General features: G+C 38.0%; 1 protein-coding gene across 2 annotated transcripts in view; it reads left to right on the forward strand.

The window, feature by feature from the left end:
- Positions 1 to 343: 343 nt before the first annotated feature.
- GABRB2 (gamma-aminobutyric acid type A receptor subunit beta2) overlaps positions 344 to 16,226 on the forward strand; it is a 300,586-nt gene continuing 284,703 nt past the window's right edge. For both annotated transcript variants that reach the window (XM_032627185.1, XM_032627188.1), the window contains exons 1-3: positions 344 to 466; positions 622 to 713; positions 1,719 to 1,786. In XM_032627185.1, coding sequence (XP_032483076.1) covers positions 390 to 466; positions 622 to 713; positions 1,719 to 1,786 — 237 coding nt within the window. In that variant the 5' untranslated portion in view covers positions 344 to 389. The remainder of the gene's footprint in view (positions 467 to 621; positions 714 to 1,718; positions 1,787 to 16,226) is intronic.

The following is a 16,226-nucleotide window of genomic DNA, read 5'->3' on the forward strand; positions in this document are numbered from 1 at the left end:
CTCCCCCACACACACCCCAAAACCCCACAACCCGCGAGGTGCAAAACTGCCTCCTGCAAGTACCAAAACTTAACAGACTCTCTAGTTGTTTTTGTCTTAACAAAAGGACAACAAAGATTTTGCTCCGGGTCCTCCTGTGGGGTGACTTTTCTATATTATTCAAATATGCATATATTATACATATATATGTTTTTCCTTTTTCCCCTTTGATTTTTTTTTTTTTCCCTCCTTAACAAGAAAATCTTCTCGGTCCCAGGCAACCGCTGCTGCCCCTTTGATGTTTTGGTACGCCTTGCGCATGCGCCTCACATTAGAATTACTGCACTGGGCAGACTAAGTTGGATCTCCTGTCTCCAGTGAAACCCTCAATCCCGTCCAAAACTAAAGGGATGTGGAGAGTCCGGAAAAAGGGCTACTTTGGGATCTGGCCGTTCCCCTTAATAATCGCCGCTGTCTGTGCGCAGAGGTAAGTGTGTCTAGCGTTTCTGTTTCCTTTTTCACTTTGAAAGGCTCTGTCTGCCTACCTCTGTGAGCAAGGATCTGTAGTGAGGATCAGATAGATGCTGAAGCGCTGTGCCTGCTGTCTTATTGATGCCTGTTTATTGTCTTTTCTTTCTTTAGTGTCAATGACCCTAGTAATATGTCGCTGGTTAAAGAGACGGTGGACAGACTCCTGAAAGGCTATGATATTCGGCTGAGACCAGATTTTGGAGGTAATGGGGTTGCCTTGGAAATAAGAAACAGCCCAGCAGCTATAGCCTAAGCTGTCTTTTGAGCTTTGTGCGCTGTCTTCCCTCTCCCTCGTTGTGGGTTGCATGTGGTGTACTGAACATGTCTCTTGTGGTACAATATTGAGAAACTGATCCAAACTTAAGCTGGTTTGTTACTCTCCAGCACTTAGATGGTCTTTCAGAGAGACCCTCTTAGCGTGTACTGGTGACTGCTGTCCTTCAGCTTCACTGTTTAAATCCTTTGCTTCACTGTCTTTGTTTCCTTGAGATACAAACCTCTTAAGTTTAGTTAATGGTGTGCCCGGTGAACCTGGCTTACTGAAGGCCATCGGGAACATTTTTGGGGACAAGATATGCAGACAGTTGGTTGAGAAGTCGCATTAACCCCCTGTGCCCACCTACTTTGGAAGAGTTCTAGCCATGGTTTAAATTGGCTGGTGTCTGGATATTATCCAGTCCTGGAAACCTCACTGCAGGGGACAGTGGGGTGGGGGGAGAGGGGCCTGGGGGGATCGGAGGATAGGGAGGGTAGTGGAAGAAGGGCTAGAGACCTCTCTTGCTGCAGCCTTAGATACACTGATATGCCTATTTAATTTTACTCCAGACTCTAACAAAGCTCAGAGTTAAAACCTGCACAGAAGCGGGGGGGTGGGAAGAATGAGGAGGGGGTTTCAGTGCAATATATAACATTTCGCTTGGGCTAGCCAGATTCCGGTGCTTTTGTGGTTGTGTGTATTCTCATGCTAAGACACCTACCTATGTAGACAGACGTGGAATCCCTCACCCATCGGACACGTGTGTGCCTATTCAATAGCGCATTTCCCAGAGGAGTACCTGTCACTCTTTAAAAAGGAGCAGAGAATTGAAGAATTTGAGTGTGAGCAGTGGGAAGGGATTTGGGGCAGAGTGTCCCGTGCCCGGGGACTACTCTTGCTAAGAATGCATGAAGTTCTGAGAAATCACGTGGCTGGCCATTTTGGTTTGCAGGTCCCCCTGTGGCTGTGGGAATGAACATTGACATCGCCAGCATCGATATGGTTTCTGAAGTCAATATGGTGAGTATTGAGGTTTATGGCTGTGTCTCTGCAGACCTTCATTTGGGGACAGGAAGGAGAAAGGATCCAACTGGTGAGGGTGGGGTGTGCATGAGTATGTGTAGGAAGTGGGGTGAGGGCAGGGCATTTTGCTTTGGAACCCACTGTCTTTGAGGCTTCAGAGCTGGCTCTTTCTGGTCCCTAAAGATTTTTCCAACCTGGTTTGAAATTGTGGGACTTGGCGAAGAGGGTGTAAAATGCATCCCACGTTCACGTGCAAAACGCAGCCACATGCAGGAGAACCCCTGCAGGAGTCACATTTCCTAAGGTTCAGTGGGAAACCCACTTCATCAAGTGATTTTTCTGAGTTTGGTGTGGGGTCAGGGAAGGAAAGAAGAGGAGAGAAAAGGGAAGTGTTTTGATTTGACATTTCACAGAGAATATAACCTGGGAACTAAACTGTAGTGGAGAGGCTGAATAAATGACCTTCGGATACTGATATCCACTTGTTGCTTTTGGAGCCGGCCTCTTTACAGCTGATGGCAAGCCCCGCCCCCTGCCCATGGCTTACCTGCTCCTTTAACCCCCAAAATAAATAAAATAAAAATTGGCCACCCTGCTTTCAAAAGGTAAGCTCAGACCTATGTGTCATCTCTGGTGACTTCTGCAATGGTATTCACCACATGTCCTAAGCCTGTGTGATTTATGGACAGCAGCACTCCTTAGTGGCCCCCTCCTTGGTCTTGGGGCAAGTGCTAAGAGAAAAAGCCTCCGTCTTCCCCTCCCGGGAACACTTGTGTGTATGTGTGTGTTGGGGGGGGGGGGGGGGGGGCGGGGCCGAGGGGAGGGTTGCTTCATGCAGGAGCGCCCCCTGCTGCCCATATTGGGGCACTGCAGACGTACAAGACAATAAGTGTCCCAGATACCCCTGCTTACTTGCGCCATTTCTTCAGTGACTTTCCTACTCTGTGTTTTTGAAGTTTTCACCCTTGGAAAAGTCTCTCTAGAAAGGCCACATTTGAGTGTAAGATGTCAGGGTTACTTTCAGTCCTAATAGGATACGGCACATTGCAGAAGATTGTATTGTAGTGTAGTTTTGCCTGGAAACAGGATGCACTGTTAAAGAAGAGGGTCTAGTGTGTAAGGTTTTATGCAAAATAGTTCTAAGCCAGCCATCAGGACTTGAAAGTTAGGACACTTATTAATTCACTCGAGAGCCAAATACTAGGTAGTGGATATGCTCTTAACATGATATAAATTTTCATCACCCCAGAATTCAAACATAGAGGAAGCTCAAATAACCAGCCCAACCTTATACAATGTCCAAAGATAGGCGATAATCCTGAGCTATCACAAGCTTATGAAACATCTATGACTACTCCAGAGAACATTCAACTCTTTCAGTGTATCTTGTTATATTCTAATTATTGGGAAAGCATTTTATGATATAGGATATGAACACAGACTGAAGACGCTATTGGATGATTCAGAACCATAGATTTCCCACACATTGTGAGAATCTCCTGTGTGGGTAGAGAATATTTCTTTCTTGGGAAACTAAACATTTAACTTCTCAGATATACAAATATTCACTTTTGTGAAATTTTAGAGGTCTTTCATCAGTTTATATCTTGAATTTTACCATAAAAATAGAAAATGTCCTCATGTGGGTACCTGCTAAGTCCTGGGTACTTGAATCTAAATTGTGTGGCTAAAAAGAAAGTGATACGGAAATCAGGTGTAGTTCTGTGTGTCCTGTCTTTTGATTTCCTTATGCTCTTTTCCCACATTTTATTCTGTCACCTTCCTCTTCAGAGCATCAGAAAGGTGAGACTTTATGGAAAAATTAAGAAATATTTAGAATCTAAAGAGACAGTGATGAGATGATTAGAAGTTGCTGCATTAGAACTTAGATGTATAAGTTAGCTGAGAACTTAGACCTGTTATATCCCAAAATGGCTTAAGAGTAGTGGCATTGTTTTCTTCTTCTTAAGTTTTGTTCATTTTTCACCAGCATGCAGCATTTTGGAGAGGTGTCAGGGCTGGACATGATGCCAAGACCTGCTAGTCAAAATATAGACCCAGTTAAGGCGAGGTGTCATCTCTTAAAGCTATTTACTGTTGCAGAAAAGTCTCGGGATGTTGAAAGTGCAGAAACAAACGTCAGGTTGTAAATAAGCCAGTACCGCAGCATTAATGATTAGAACCAAGCATTAAAAATTCCATGCTAGATTCCTTTCTTAGCCTACTGCTAACACACGTGGACTTGTCCAGACACAGTTTTACTTGTTGAAAAATTAACACTTTTATGATTAACAATCATAGTGACTTTAATCCTTCAAAGAAAAATTTTGTGATATGTACTATTTTTTAAAGTATGGTTATTTTATTTGAAGCAACAGATGGGAAATTCCATCCCTGATGTCTAAATAAAAGAAGATGTTTATGGCATATTGCCCACTGTATACAGGTCTAAAAGGGTTAGGATCTTTCGATTAGATTCAGCTCTGAAAGAATGGTTGATTGATTATTTAAGTGAAACCTCCAAATTGATTAATGCACATGTTTCTGCCTCATTATCCTTTGTGGCCTGCAACCTCTGGTACTTGTAGCTTTCTTTTATTATAGCAAATCTTCCTTTGAAGAATGGTAGGCACCAGACCATTTAGACTGTCATTGACTCATTTGTACTGAAAGGAAAAATGGCCCATGTCAATGTGGTGCTCCTGGTAAATGACAAAGATAGAAAGACCTGAATACTAGTTCTGCTTCTGCTGTTCAGTCAACTTGAGGGAATTGACAGCCCCATGGGGCTTGGTTTCTCTTTTTTAATATATATATATTTATTTATTTATTTGGCTGCACCTGGTCTTAGGGGTGGCACGCGGGATCTTTAGTTCTGGCATGTGAACTCTTAGTTGAGGCATGTGGGATCTAGTTCCCTGACCAGGGATCAAACCCGGGCCCCCTGCCTAGAGAGCATGGAGTTTTAGCCACTGGACCACCAGGGAAGTCCTGGGGCTTGATCTCTTCACCTGCTAAAAGGGAATAATAGTCCCCGTTTACATATTTTAGGTGAGTACCAGAATTAATAAAATGATGCAAGTGAAAGTACTGGTGTCCCATGAACATAGCTTATATAGAAGACTGAATGTCAGCCTGTCACTAAGGAGACCCAGTGTCCATTCCAGCCGCTGCCCTAAGTGTACTTGGGTCAGTGATTTACATTACATGGTCTCAGTTTCCATATGTTTGAAATGAGAGGGACATGCCAAATTGACTTCTAACTCAAAGTTACATGTGTTTCTGCTTTGGTTTATTATAATAGCTCTGTTGGGTACAAAGAAGTTCCAGGAAACTTGGAAATCCAGCAGAAACGTTAGAAAAATGCAGAATTCCTAAATGGCATGCCATTCTGAGTTCTTAGGAGGGTGATGATGGTATCTTACTCACCCATGTGACTCAGGTGACTGTTGATCCAGTGGAAGATCTCTGGAAGAACACGGCCTCAATTAGAATGTTCCTGAGCAGAAAGCTTGGCTTTAGAATGAAACATTTTTAGATGTCTTGGTTAAATTGGCAGGACTCTTTTTGTTAAGATTCTTTGATGAAAATGCATTTTAAGTTCCAAAATTGGCTCTGAGGATTATGGACTGAAATAGCTTTCTCTTCATTTAAAGCAGATTCTTCTCCATCTTGGAACAACACATTTGCCAACCGAAGAGTGAAGCAATATTTCACTTTTGAGGAAAGCGTTCTAGTAAACATATACACAAATTACCTTTTTATGGAATGGCAAATGGTGAAAAGTGCTGCCTTTTTTTTTTTTTAAACAGATGTTTTCTTGCATCACCAGCTGCACAGTTTAAAATTCAATTCGACACAAATACTTATTTAGCAGCTACTATGATCCAGCTATGTGTTAGGCCATAGGGACAGAGCAGCGAACAAGAGTGACTTGTCCCCTGACCTCATGAAACTTAATATCTTGGTGTTTACTATCGTTAATTCTACTGCAGGCTCCTATCATACTTACGTTTAACATGAGCATTTTCTCTAAAAATTTTTATGAGCAGCCTCTTGAGGACCTAGTTGTCTGTATCTCCCATGCGTTCCTTTGTCACTTGTTGATTTCACCATTCATTTGTTATTTGATATTTCAGATTGCCTGATATATTACATATTTATTGTCTTCCTAAATGGTTTGTATAAAATACGTGTAGCCAAGGTTATAGTATCTCTCTCCATGTGGTTTTGCTCTGTAAACAACGGGTGGTTGGAAGTTTGACTACATAGTATCATATATGTGGAGAGACAGAGCATGGACTTGTAGGCCTCAAATTCAAGACACTTTTTAAATTACTATTTAAGTCAATGAATGTGGAAAGAATCACAGTGTAGGACCACTGAGTTCTTTGAAAGCAGAAATACACAGGGCATGTTGGAAATACAGAATTCTGAGGTATTACGTAGAAATTACTAGGTGAAGATGGGGGTTAGAGGTCTGTGGATAAATGTTTTAAGCAGAAAGTGGCATATAGGAGAAAAAACAGGAAAAATAAATGGGATTAGGAATTTGCAAGTAGCTTTAAATGGCTGGATTTGGGAGTGGGAGTGAGGAAGTGATAAGATTTGGTATTGAGATCATAAGTGGTGATCAAATTATATAGACCATTTTTGTAGCTTGCAGAAGAGTTTACATTTTGTTCCAAAGGCTGTAGGGACCCATGAAAAGATGTCAGTAGGAGAATCGCTTGAACAGATTCACACTTGAGGAAGATGCTTTTGAAGTATGAGGGGTGCAGCAAGACCAAAGGTTGGGAGATAAGGTGAAAATCCACTGCAAAAATCCAGAAAGAATGGATGAACGGAGACAGGGATGTAAAGGAGAAGATACAAAAGCAGGGCTTTTACGAGGCAGAAGCGGCAGGACTTGGTGAATCCTAAGTTTCTGATGGTTTCATTTATCGATATGGGGAACACCAAAAGGGCAGCCGATTTGGGGGTGGGCTGGGGATTGAGGTGTGTGGGAAGACAGTTCATTTTGGGAAACGCTGACTTTTCTCCACACATGGAATCTCCAAATGGAGATTGGAAAATACAGGTCTGGAGCTTAGTAAGAAGTCATGACTAGAGAGATGAACTTGGACATTGTCAGCATATAAGTGGTACTTATAACGGTGTGAATGGATACAATTAAAAAGGGAAAGTGAAAAGACGGCAAAAAATGGGGATCTGGTGAGCAGTGTAATTTAAGTGGTGGAATGCTGAAAAGGAGCCCACACAGATTAGTAAGTAGCTGAGCAGCAGTCAGATGGTAGGAGAACCCACAGATAATAATGTCTTCAAAGCTGAGGCACAAGAGAGTTTAAAAAAGGAAGGAAATGGTCAGCTGCATCAGATGCCACAATGATCAATTGAAATAAGTTCTGAGACTTGTCTCCCAGCTATAGTAAGTAACAGGAGCGCGTTGGTAAATGTAGCGAGAGGAGTCTTAGTGGTTGAAGACTACACCTTTGAAAAGTGTGGATCTGAAGCAAAGTCAGGAGAGGGCAACTGCTAAAAGAAGTCATATATCATTTGGAGAAGTACCCCTAGAAGGGAGTAGGTTGCAGATACAAAGCAGGAGCTGGGGTGGGTGACGGGATGTGGAGCGAGGGGAAGGGGTTGTGAAGACTCACCGACCCAGGCTTCATTCTCAGTAAATAACGCATGAAGCTCTCCTACCCAATTTTAGCAAGCTGTCGTTTTCTCGCCTTCTTTTCCTTCTCCTGCTTCCCCTTCTCTTCCGCCTCTACTCCCCCTCTGTGCAATGCCCAACATTTTCCACCATCGCAGCACTAATATAAGAAAATAATCACAGTTATTGCTCATTGGGCCCTTAACTTGTGCAGGTATCCTCTTGATGTATATTATCTCATCCAGTCCTCCTATAAAAGCAGTGGTATGGCTAGTGTCCACCTTTTTATAAAAGAGGAGCCTGAGGCCCAGAGAGGTTAAGTGACTTATTCAAGGTCACCCAGCTAGCAAATGATTGACTTTACATCCCTCAATCTTAGCCCTCTGATTATACTGCACTTTTAGATGTAGTAGTAAAGGCATCATTTAAAAAAAATTATTCTCATTCCTTATGGACCTGTTTTGTTGTAGTTGTTTGTTTTTATTTATTTTATTTTATTTATTTTTTTGGAAACAGTGGGTAGATCAGATAAACTAATCCTATATGTTACTGTTACTCCTCGATCTCTCCACCTTGAAAAAAATCTTAATTTCATTAAAATGACTTTTTCAAATAGGTACTTTATTCAGTGTGTATTAAATATAAGACATGGTTTCTGTCCTTGAGAAATTTATACTTTATATTACATCTATTACCAGGTAATAAAGGAAGATTTATATAAGATCTTGAAAAGTCAAGGATGTTGCTTGTGTCATGATCTCTTCCATTATGAATGGGTGCTGTTAACTTGTCTAATAATTTTCCTATTGCTCCAGCAGAATCTGTCATATAACCATTAAGGCCAATAGCTGTCACAAAATGTTGGATGATAAAGTTCAAGAACTGTGTCAGTGGTTTTAAGCTTTGGGTGGACACTATGTGAAAAGACCCTTTCCCTTTTTTTCTTTTATTATCAATTGAATTTTTTCCATTGAAAACACATTTTTGTGATTTCTGATAAATTACTCCTGCGAATAATCTCTTAAAAGTGGTTGAGTGTTTTTCTTCTCTTCCCGGATCTTTACTCCCTCTGGCCCACACAGTATAAATGAGGTTCATTATAAAGATTACATCTCAAGAAGACTTATTCATCAATTTTTAAACAATTATTGCACATGATATAGGCAGTTTATAAATCATTTTCTCTGGGTTAACTCTTAGGGCAGGTCCTTTGCTGTTGCTTTGTAGGACCCTAAACAATGCCCTTGCTTGATTGTGACATGAAATAAAAATCTGACTGTGAGCTTACCCTGCAAGAGAAGGAAGGGGAGGGAAATATCCCAAGTTTCATATTTTAGAAGCACCTCAAAGCGTGCTTTAGTGTGATCCCTCCCACCTCCTTGTTAAATGGTCTTGAGAATTTCTATAAGAATGTAAATCAGAGAAAGTCCTTTTCTTAACACTGTGACAGGGGTACTGACTAATTTCGGGGTGGGGCACTGGCTTGTTTTGAAATCATTCATTCTGTAACATTTATTTGTGATCAGTGCTCTTGGCATCGTGACCAGATAATTCGTTGTTGTGAGGGGGCTGTCATGTGCATTGTAAGATGTTTAACAGCATGTCTGGCTTCTACCTACTAGATGCCAGAGGTACCCTCGCAGTTATGAAAACCAAAAATGTCTCCAGATATTGCCAGATGTGTCCTGGGGGATGAACTTTTCCTCAGCTCAGAACCCCCAGTGTACAATATGGTGTTGTGCTTTTGTCTCCAAGCAAGTTGAGAAAAGAAGAAATTTTCTCATTGAGTAATGGCTTTCATACTTAATCACCATTTTCATTTCTGTTTCATGGTACATTATGACAAAGCCAATTTTAAAAGATCAACAAACATCAAAGGCAAAAATTATCCACATCCCCGTCACTTCATTAAAACTGTTTTAATTTGCCTATAATACCTTCTACTTCTTGTCTATTTGCTTATTCATACTTTACACATTACACTTAGTTATTTGTAGACAGAATTTTATAGTCTGTGTTTTCACTTAACAGACCATGAGTATTTTTGCAGTTTTATGCTTTCTCTAAAAAAAGAAAAAAATGCACACCTTTATTACTACCAGTGTAAACTGATGTGTATTCTTCTATGGCTTTTTGGTGATCTTACAAACATATACAAACATATGAATATATTGACATTTTCTTTTTTATTGTATATTTTTTCAAAAAATTTTAAAAATACATTTTATAGATTATTAGTCATAATTCTAGCTATAGGTTATTTGAAAATAAATACATAATTTACTTATAAACTATTCACAACTACATAAAAATCATATATAAAATAGAGAACTGGATTTAAATAGCATAAATGGAAACTTTAAAATTTTATCTATCAATTTGATTCTCATTTACACAGCTACCCTTTCCTCTATTTTTAGCCTGATATTACACAGCTTTTCCAAAATCATTTTACATTTTTGGATGACACAAAAATACTTTGAAACACACAGTTAAAAGAGGAATGAGAAGGTAGATGGTTATGAGTTTGTTTTTTTTTTTTTTTTGTGGTACACGGGCCTCTCACTGTTGTGGCCTCTCCCGTTGAGGAGCACAGGCTCCGGACGCGCAGGCTCAGCGGCCATGGCCCACGGGCCCAGCCGCTCCGCAGCACGTGGGATCTTCCCGGACCGGGGCACGAACCCGTGTCCCCTGCATCGGCAGGCGGACTCCCAACCACTGCGCCACCAGGGAAGCCCGGTTATGAGTTTTTAAAAGATACAAACACAAGATTTACATGTTCCTTCCAGATAGGCATTTTATTTGCAAAATATGTATTTTATTAAACAAGGAGAAAAATGGGTCTATAGTATTCTGTCCCTATTTATATGGAAAAACATGGCCATGTCTTTAACCCATTTTCTCTTGCCTAGTGCTCACTTTGTAAACATTCTATTGGCATTTTTATCGCCAAGTCTTATTTTCCCTGCTCTATAATTCGGCACGTACTGCCTACTTACCTGTCAAGAGGTCTTAACTTAGAAGTAATTGCTTGGGCAATTAAAGATGAAATAACTTTTCTCCTAACCCAATAGCCAGAATTAAAGTAATGAAGTTTTTAAGGTGAATCTATGTGTATCTTAGAAAAGTGAGACATGAATAAACCATGGCTAAATATTAGAGATATTGAGGTGTGCGAACGTATGGAAATTGTCTGCATCCCAGTGCCTAGCACAATGCCGGACAACACTCAACAAATATGTGGTGAAAGGAGTTGTTGGAGGGGGTAATTGAAAGACTGCAGTATATCAGGCTAACAGGAAGTATTTATATAATGCTCCTTAACCAGCACCATGCCAGTTAGGCTATTTTGTGGAAGGATATGAAATGGTTCTTACACTAGACCTAAGGCTCACTCTAGAGTCAAGAAAGAGTGATCTTCAGTGCCTGAAGTGGGAGGTGAGGGTTGATGGAGAGAAGGCTGTTTCAGATCGGTGGGAGAGGAGAGTAGTATATCCCTGTGGTAGAGGAATCAAAATAAAAGGTTGAGATCCAGGTTTTTACAGTGGTTCTCAGGCTTTACTGTGAAGCAGAATCACCTGAGTCTTGTATTAATATTTGTATTTTCAGGGCACGTGCCCAGAGTCTAATTCAGGAGGTCTAGGATGGAGTTCAGGAATTCGCATGTTTAAAATCTCTCTGTGTGACTGACGTAGGTACTGTCTGAGGGCCACTGTTGTAGGAACACTAGTTTTACAGTGAAGGGGGAAGCTAATACAATCACTAATAAAGGAATTTGACGACAGAACTGGTCTCTAGTTATCATATGAATTTTTGCAATAAGAAAGCTCCAAGTGGTCAGAGCAGGTGGGATTTGTAGAAGACTTGGTGGTAGAGGGAGAGCTGGACTGAGCAAGAAGGATCCGTGCAATACGAATGGATAGAAAATAAGGAGAACCGTCCTATGGGAGTCAGTGGGCATGGAGACAGTATGAAGAAAGGCATTACATGTTAGCAATAATAATATTGCAAAAATAAACACTTAGAGTGCATATAACTATCCCACTTAATGTTCACAAAAATCTCATGAGCTAGATAATAATATTATCATCCTCTTTTATAAGTGTAGAAACAAGGACTAGAGGGATTGTATAATTTCTACAATTACAGAGCTAATATATGTGGACAGGAACGGCAGGGTGCATATGTAGGGTATACCTATGTATGGTGAAGCTTAATTGCATAAGACCTTGGCACCTGTGCAGAGGAGACACTGAAATTTCTGGGGTGGATGCTAGGAATGATGAGTCTTAAGCACCTTCACAAAGAATAAAAGTGAGGGTCACTTACTAAGGGTAAGAATGAGAGTAGAAAAACATTTTCCAGATCTGATTTTTATTTTTATAAAATGCCCCCTTTGAACCTCCATACTAATTTTTTTGACACAGATGATGAAAAGAATCATAGTTCTGTATTTTAAAAGGTCAAACAAAGTTTGTGAAATGGGGGGAGGGATGAGCACCTAGCACAGGGTTTGATGCTATGAATATAATTCATAATAGCTGCATCAGTTATTTGGTTATAAGAGGTCTGGGTAATATCAGAAATACTGATATTTTAACATACGTTTTAGGATAATATGATTTGACTATTCCTTCCTGTTTAAAAAGATAGCTGTTTGATTGGTGGTTAGTACTAGTAGTATTACACATTTACATGTAGGGAAAATGCCATTAAAGTAGCTTCCTACAAATTATTTATGGCTGCTTAATTGTATTTCTTGAAGTATATGCTTAAATTTGAAGGTCTCAGTGATTAAGCATCTTGAGGGTGCTCGTCTACAGATCAGTAATTTAGTGCCTAATTGGTGCAAGACCATCGAATCAAAAAAATTTTTTAAAGTTTATCTACTGGCTTTTACATGTCTCTGTTTTAACTAAATAATCTCTAAAAGTCACCTCTTATTCTGCTATTTTTAAAAAACTTTAGATAGAAATGATGCTGTTATCATGAGAATTGAACCTCAGACTACTTGACTTGCTTAATAAATGAATGTCTATTTATCTATGCACCAATATGTAATGTCCATTATAAAACATACCCAAAATAGAGATTTAAAGAGGATTTGATAAAAATATATAAAGTTACAATATTTTTATCTCATATTCACCTTGATACTGGCTTCGAATTTCTTATTTCCCATGAAAATAAGAATATAGCAAATAGTGATGGAAAATTACAGGCTGTTCTGTTCTGCATATTAGTCTGTTAATGGGAACTTTTGGATAGTAGGGCTTATAATATAGATAATTCAAAGGTGACTGCTATTTTCTATGGATACAGCCCCATTTATTCCTACCTTGCAACTTCTAAAGCATCAACATAGAAAAAATGTTTTAGAGAGTGTGCTGTTCATCCCTTCCAGGAGGGAGTATTTGTTTTAAAATAATCGTTGAATCTTTCTGCTTCCTAGGACTACACGTTAACTGGATTGACCAAAAAATTATATAATCAGACACCTGGCTTTTAAACAAATATACAAAGATCATCTTTAAAATTTGTTCATTTTAGTGAGGGTATTGACATTTCATTGACTGTAAATGTTTTATAGTCAATGAAACGTTTTAAATATTAATCTTAAATGATTTATAGGCCACTTAAAAGACTATCACAAAATAAGCAGAAATGTTAAAGAGTTTTAAATGTGAGTGAGTAGGTGCCAGTTATTAGGTTGTAAAATCAGATCACCATTCTGTGTTTTCACTGTTATTGAAGACACAGTGCTCCAAAAAATGAAATTTAAGTAACTTTTCTCTTTCTTTTCCTTGACCTACAGACAAAGAAAGACTTATTTTGTAAATACAGATTTCTGAATTTTTTTGTTTTGTTTTTCTTTTTTTTGCCAAATGAACGTTTGAGTTAATAGAATGAAGATGTTTTGAAATGTTCTCTGATCAGTCAGTTGTGTAAACCATTCCTCTTTCAAGCACTGCTAAGTGTCTCTTGGACACTGGTGGGGCTGATCTGCTAGGCTGTGTAAATTTGCACCTGGCTTATGTGTTGTAAGAATGCTCATTACTTGAATCCCATTAGTAGGCCTGTGTGGCAAACCATTTTTCTAACAATTCATTAGAGAATGATACCTTTGTCATTCTAAAAGTCATAATATTTTAAGCACTTGCCAGATTTACAGTTGAAAGATCTATGGAATTACGGACCACATGAAAAACAAAGAGCTTATTTCCTTCGGAGTTTTTAGATGATCTATTTTTAGACTTTAGGTTTTGGAGGCCAATTTTCTATCTATTTAACGAGCCAGTTTTGAGAACCACATTTTAAAATGGCTTTATCTTTTTATTTTACTAACTGGATGTGATCATCATCACCAGGTAGATCACTTAGGTAGAAATTTGTTGTAATGGAATTTTCTTGACTTAGGATGCTTTAGTCAAAGTGGCAAATGTTATAAATGGGTTCTGGTTGTAAAATTCCCAGATTTGGACATAATACCTCTTAAGGGTTTATGCTCTCATTTTAAAAATTAGCCACAATTCTGGAGCTCTGGTTTTCCTGCTTTGTCGTTGTTTTGGTGCATAGTGCAATCGTGGCAAGAATAAAACCTGATTAAATTAAATGCTACTTGTGCTGTTGGGCTTTAAAGAGAGAGAGAACGAGAAAGAGAGACCCAGAGAGGGAGATGGAGGGAGAGATAGACAAATGTGGTTCCTGGCCTTGAGGAATTTGTAATTGTTTTCAATAGTTGAGAAATAACAGAAGGCCTTTTTTTAATAAAGTTATCTGGGTTTTGTTTTTTGTTAGCATAAATGAGTATCATATAAAATATGCAACAAGGATTTACCATATAAGAATGTGTATATAATCAGGGACTGTCCTTTTGAATTTACATGATATGGAATCAAAGGTATCAAAGTGCATGTGGATTCTCTTTGTTCTTTTAAGCATTTGATAGTTTGCAAACAAATGCTATTAAAAAGAGTCAATGAAAAACAGGATTTGAAAAAATTGCATTATACCTTTTAACTGGGATATATATTTTTTATGACGAATAACACTACTAAGAATCACCACCATTTATTGAGATAATTTTATGAAATGAAGTTTAATTTTTCAATGACTTCACATTTAATTTTCAAAAACCTCTATGAAATAAGAAGTGTTATCACAGTTTACAGATCGCTAAACTGAGGGTTAGAAGATGTGTGTGAGTTAGAACCAAGACAATACAGCTTTCCTTTATTTTACAGCTAGAAAGTGCTGGAACTGGAGTTAGAGCCCAGTTTGTCTCCTATCCTATTTATTTTGTGTTTTTCTCAAGTTAAAGGAAGGGGAAGTTTAAAAAATTGAATGGACCTGCCTCCACTATAATCTCCCAGAATGATTAATAGTCCACATTCCAGTTCCCCAGATAAATTTTGGGAAACTTATAAAAATCAAACAAATAGAACATGAAGGATAAAATCTGTAATATGCAAAAATAGTCTAAGTCATTTGGAAATAAATTAAAATAGTGATTATCACTGTTTAGGTATCATTAGGGTTGGTGGGTAAATTGAAAATTATGATTTACTTTTTTCTTGGTCATTTTAAATCATCTTTCATCACTAGGGAATGATTTCAATTCTGGCTCAAAACAAAAATCTGCTCTGAAAAAATGTATCTGGTAATCCTGAGAATTAATAACAAAATTAGATTTGACTAAATTTAAGAGAGACTTTTTTAGAACCAAGAAAATATCAGCCCTTCATATCTTACTTGTTATTTTAATGAGGTGGAACGTATCTCAGAATATTCAGTAAAATGACGATTGGTATTTGTGTGAAATAATAATTGTGATGCACTTCAAGGTCAGTTCAAAAGACTTCAGTTTAAATATATTTGTGTTCCTCAAGGTTGGGAAAAGTATGTGGCTTAAACAAAATGTTTCTAATCTCTTTTTTTCTACTTTCTCAAATGTCCAACTGTGTTGATAAAAATTATGAATAAAATTAAGCCACGTATATCATGTATATCTAAAAACACTGTGTATATATACATATATGAATATGACTATATGAACATATATAATTTAAAAATAATTACTAAGTTCTATATTTCTTTTGAAAGCAAGCAGTCCTTGGACTAAAATATGCTATTGCATTTTTTTAGAGATTATTTCTGTGGTTACTGTGGAAAGGTATTTATATCAAAAGCAGGAACTGGGAAGTTCTGAATTTGTCCTGAATTTGTCACTGATGATAAAACTTTGTAAACATTTCTTAAATTCTAGTTCAGAGTTACTGTATTTGAAAATGAAAGAAATTAAATGAAAGAGATAAGGTTACTTCCAGCTATGTGTTACATTTGCTTTGTAAAACAGGTAAGTTTGTCACATAATTTTCTTAAGAGTCTGCAATTTTTAAATCTGAATTGCTTTTATTACTTATTTCTCTCCATTATAGAAAAATCAGTAATAAACTGTAGTGAAAAGTGAAGATCTCTATTAATATCACTCAGAAATAAATACTGTTAGCAAAAGGATCCCTAAACCTCAAGACTTCTTGGGAATTCACATGTGTGTACATGAAATAGAATCAGATAGTATATATACATTATGGTTTTTTTTTTCTTTTTTTAGAGAGACATTTAATCTTTATTATTAACATAGACATTCTTTACTTCTGGTCAATGTGCCATTTTCTTCAATAATTAAACAGTTGTACAACGTATGTTTCATAGGCCACAAACAACCTATTAGCATAAAATTCAAGTAAACTCATATATAAGCCAGAGTGACTTTTCTAT

This window comes from Phocoena sinus, chromosome 3 (assembly GCF_008692025.1).
Source record: "Phocoena sinus isolate mPhoSin1 chromosome 3, mPhoSin1.pri, whole genome shotgun sequence".
Lineage (NCBI taxonomy): Eukaryota > Metazoa > Chordata > Mammalia > Artiodactyla > Phocoenidae > Phocoena > Phocoena sinus.